This window comes from Sesamum indicum, linkage group LG6 (assembly GCF_000512975.1).
Source record: "Sesamum indicum cultivar Zhongzhi No. 13 linkage group LG6, S_indicum_v1.0, whole genome shotgun sequence".
Taxonomy (NCBI): Eukaryota; Viridiplantae; Streptophyta; class Magnoliopsida; order Lamiales; family Pedaliaceae; genus Sesamum; species Sesamum indicum.
Genome location: NC_026150.1, coordinates 8,671,401 through 8,673,930, shown reverse-complemented (window position 1 = coordinate 8,673,930; position 2,530 = coordinate 8,671,401). Strand labels below are relative to the sequence as shown.

Sequence of the window (2,530 nt, the reverse complement as noted above, 5' to 3'; positions counted from 1 at the left end):
TTTTAACTTATTGTTTGATTGATATATGCTGCAGTAGAGTGATTGAATAAACATAATTTCAATTGCCAAAATATTTGGTCAGGCATGGTAATCGGAGCAAGATTTTTTCTCTTATTTACAGCTCTTTTTCCTTTATTTAAGCTGCACAAACTTTCAAAATATGCAACAAACTATTGTTGAGGTCCTTGACTCATTCCCCCTCTTTTAATCCAGCTGACGTCCCTACAATAAATGTCTCTATTATAAATCATACCTCAAAGTTACAGGACATCTGCAACAATGGCACAGTCTCTCCCTGAGCTACCTCCAGACATCCTCTCAGAGATCTTCTCGAGGCTCCCGATCAAGACCCTCTTTGCATGCAGGTCCGTTTGCAAAACCTTTCTCAATCTAACCTTTTCCAATCCTCCCGTCAACTTTTTGCGCTCTTCAGACACAGCGCAAAATCTCATAATCCAATTTGGAGACTTGCACAAGCCCACAACATTGATCCACTTGGTCGACTCTGAACTTGATACTTCTTTTGGGTCTGGTGAAAGAGTCTTCTTGAAACCTATGTTCCAGATTCCTAAGTATCCAGTTAAGTATTTCAAGAAATGCCGTCTGTATGCTGGGGACGAAAATAAATTTGTTTTGGTTAATTCATGTAATGGGTTGCTTTACTTTGCGGAACGAGGTGTGTGTGAACGCTCGTTTGTTTGCAATCCTATTACTAATGAATATGTTACCCTCCTTGAATTTAATGAGCAAAATAACGAACGACAGCTGACGATGGGTTCGTGGTTTGGGTTTAGTCCGGCAGAGAATCAATATAAGGTCCTGAGGCTTTTCTCCACTTTAACTGGTAAACCTTGGCAAATTGGTTTCAGGCAGGAGTTCTGGGCTCAAGTGCATGTGGTTGGATCAGATTCATGGAGATATCTTGAAGATAAACCACTCTCAGAGTACCTGTCATGGGATACATGTTCAGTTTTCTTGAATGGAACTGTTAATTGGCTCTGCAAATATCCAGAGTTATCAAAGTTCATAATCTTCTTTGATTTTCAGAAAGAAAAATTTGGGGAAATTCTGCCTCCACCTAGTTTTGGGATAGATCAGCGACTCAGTAAACAGAGCATGAGCATCGGAGTCCTTGGGGGTTATCTCTGTGTGACTGATGACACTCAGCATTTTGATATATGGGTGATGAAGGAATATGGCTGTCAAGAGTCTTGGACAAAGGAGTATACCATTGATACTACGATCCCTGCAGGTGAACCCCTACGTGGCCCATTCAGACCATTGCAAATGCTTTGCGATGGGAAAATATTGATGATCTGGCTTGGGCGTGCTCTAGTGTGCTATGATCCCAAAAACAAGAAATTTCGGTTTTTTGAGTTTATTGGGGTGGAATCACTTGCTAAGGCTGTTCCCTATACCCCTAGCTTTCTTTGCCTGAAGGACGCTCTGATGGTTGACAATGTGATGGTGCAAAATATAACTTCAAGGTATGAACTTGCATTTTGGCACTATTTTATCCTTCAAGTTCATGCTTTTGTTCAGAAGCTCATTTGATTAAGTAATTGCATACATCAATTTCTCATGACACCAACACATAATATCCACATCTGTGCTTTTTTGCACCTTGTGTTATCCAAATCAACCAATCAAACTTGTACCACATATGATTTCAGTTTTAGCACAGTCAAGATGTGCAAGTTTACATCAGATACACACATATTTAATAGTTAGAACCTAATGTCAGCATGTTTGCAGAAACATTATTGGTCCAACACCAACTGCCTCTTATGATCACATCGTTCTTATACTTATTCTGTTTTCTACATTTTCTTCTTTGTTGGCAGTGCATCTGGTTCGGATTGAAGGTTGTATGTTCTGGGGAAGTGTATGCTAGTACTATTTTCGTATTTAGTATTCTTTCCTGGTACTGTTTTCGTATTCGTATTATGTTCTAGTACTGTTTTTGTATTCAGTATTCTGTCCTAGTACAGTTTTCATGTAATGTGGGTCATTGGATCATTTCTATTACTGTTTTTATGTAATGTAGATCGTTGGATCCTATCTACTATTGTTTCTATGTAATGTGGATTGTTGTATCATTCTGGATTTCATTTGCTTTGAAGGGCTTCTTTCACCTCAATTGCTCCTCCTCCTTGTCTATATTCCTAATGTACCTACAAGTGCAAAGTTGTCTCAGAAAATAGAAGAATAAGAGAAAAATTACAGGGTTAAAAAAGAGGGACAATTTCTGAATTTCTCATTGATTTTTATATAGTTGAATATAATAAATTTCACACTTTTTAAGTTTCCACAATATTAGAAAAATATTTGAGTAAATGTCTTATTTTTTTAAAAAAATGCGAAAATGATTATTTGTCTACTATATAATCAACGGCTAAAATGATTTAATTTTTCAGCTTAAAACAAATTTTACTAAAACTATTTTGGTGGAATCATGGAATCAGGTTGGGGAAACATTACAAAGTTCCTCCTAAAGAATTTTGACAACTGCGTATTTTTCATCCAAAAT

The 2,530-nt window shown here is 37.2% G+C and overlaps 1 protein-coding gene across 1 annotated transcript in view; it reads left to right on the top strand.

The window, feature by feature from the left end:
• LOC105164131 (F-box protein At3g07870-like) overlaps positions 1 to 2,099 on the top strand; it is a 4,967-nt gene extending 2,868 nt beyond the window's left edge. The window contains exons 2-3 of the mRNA XM_011082709.2: positions 214 to 1,487; positions 1,845 to 2,099. Of these exons, the coding sequence (XP_011081011.1) occupies positions 280 to 1,487; positions 1,845 to 1,863 (1,227 nt within the window). The 5' untranslated portion in view covers positions 214 to 279 and the 3' untranslated portion in view covers positions 1,864 to 2,099. The remainder of the gene's footprint in view (positions 1 to 213; positions 1,488 to 1,844) is intronic.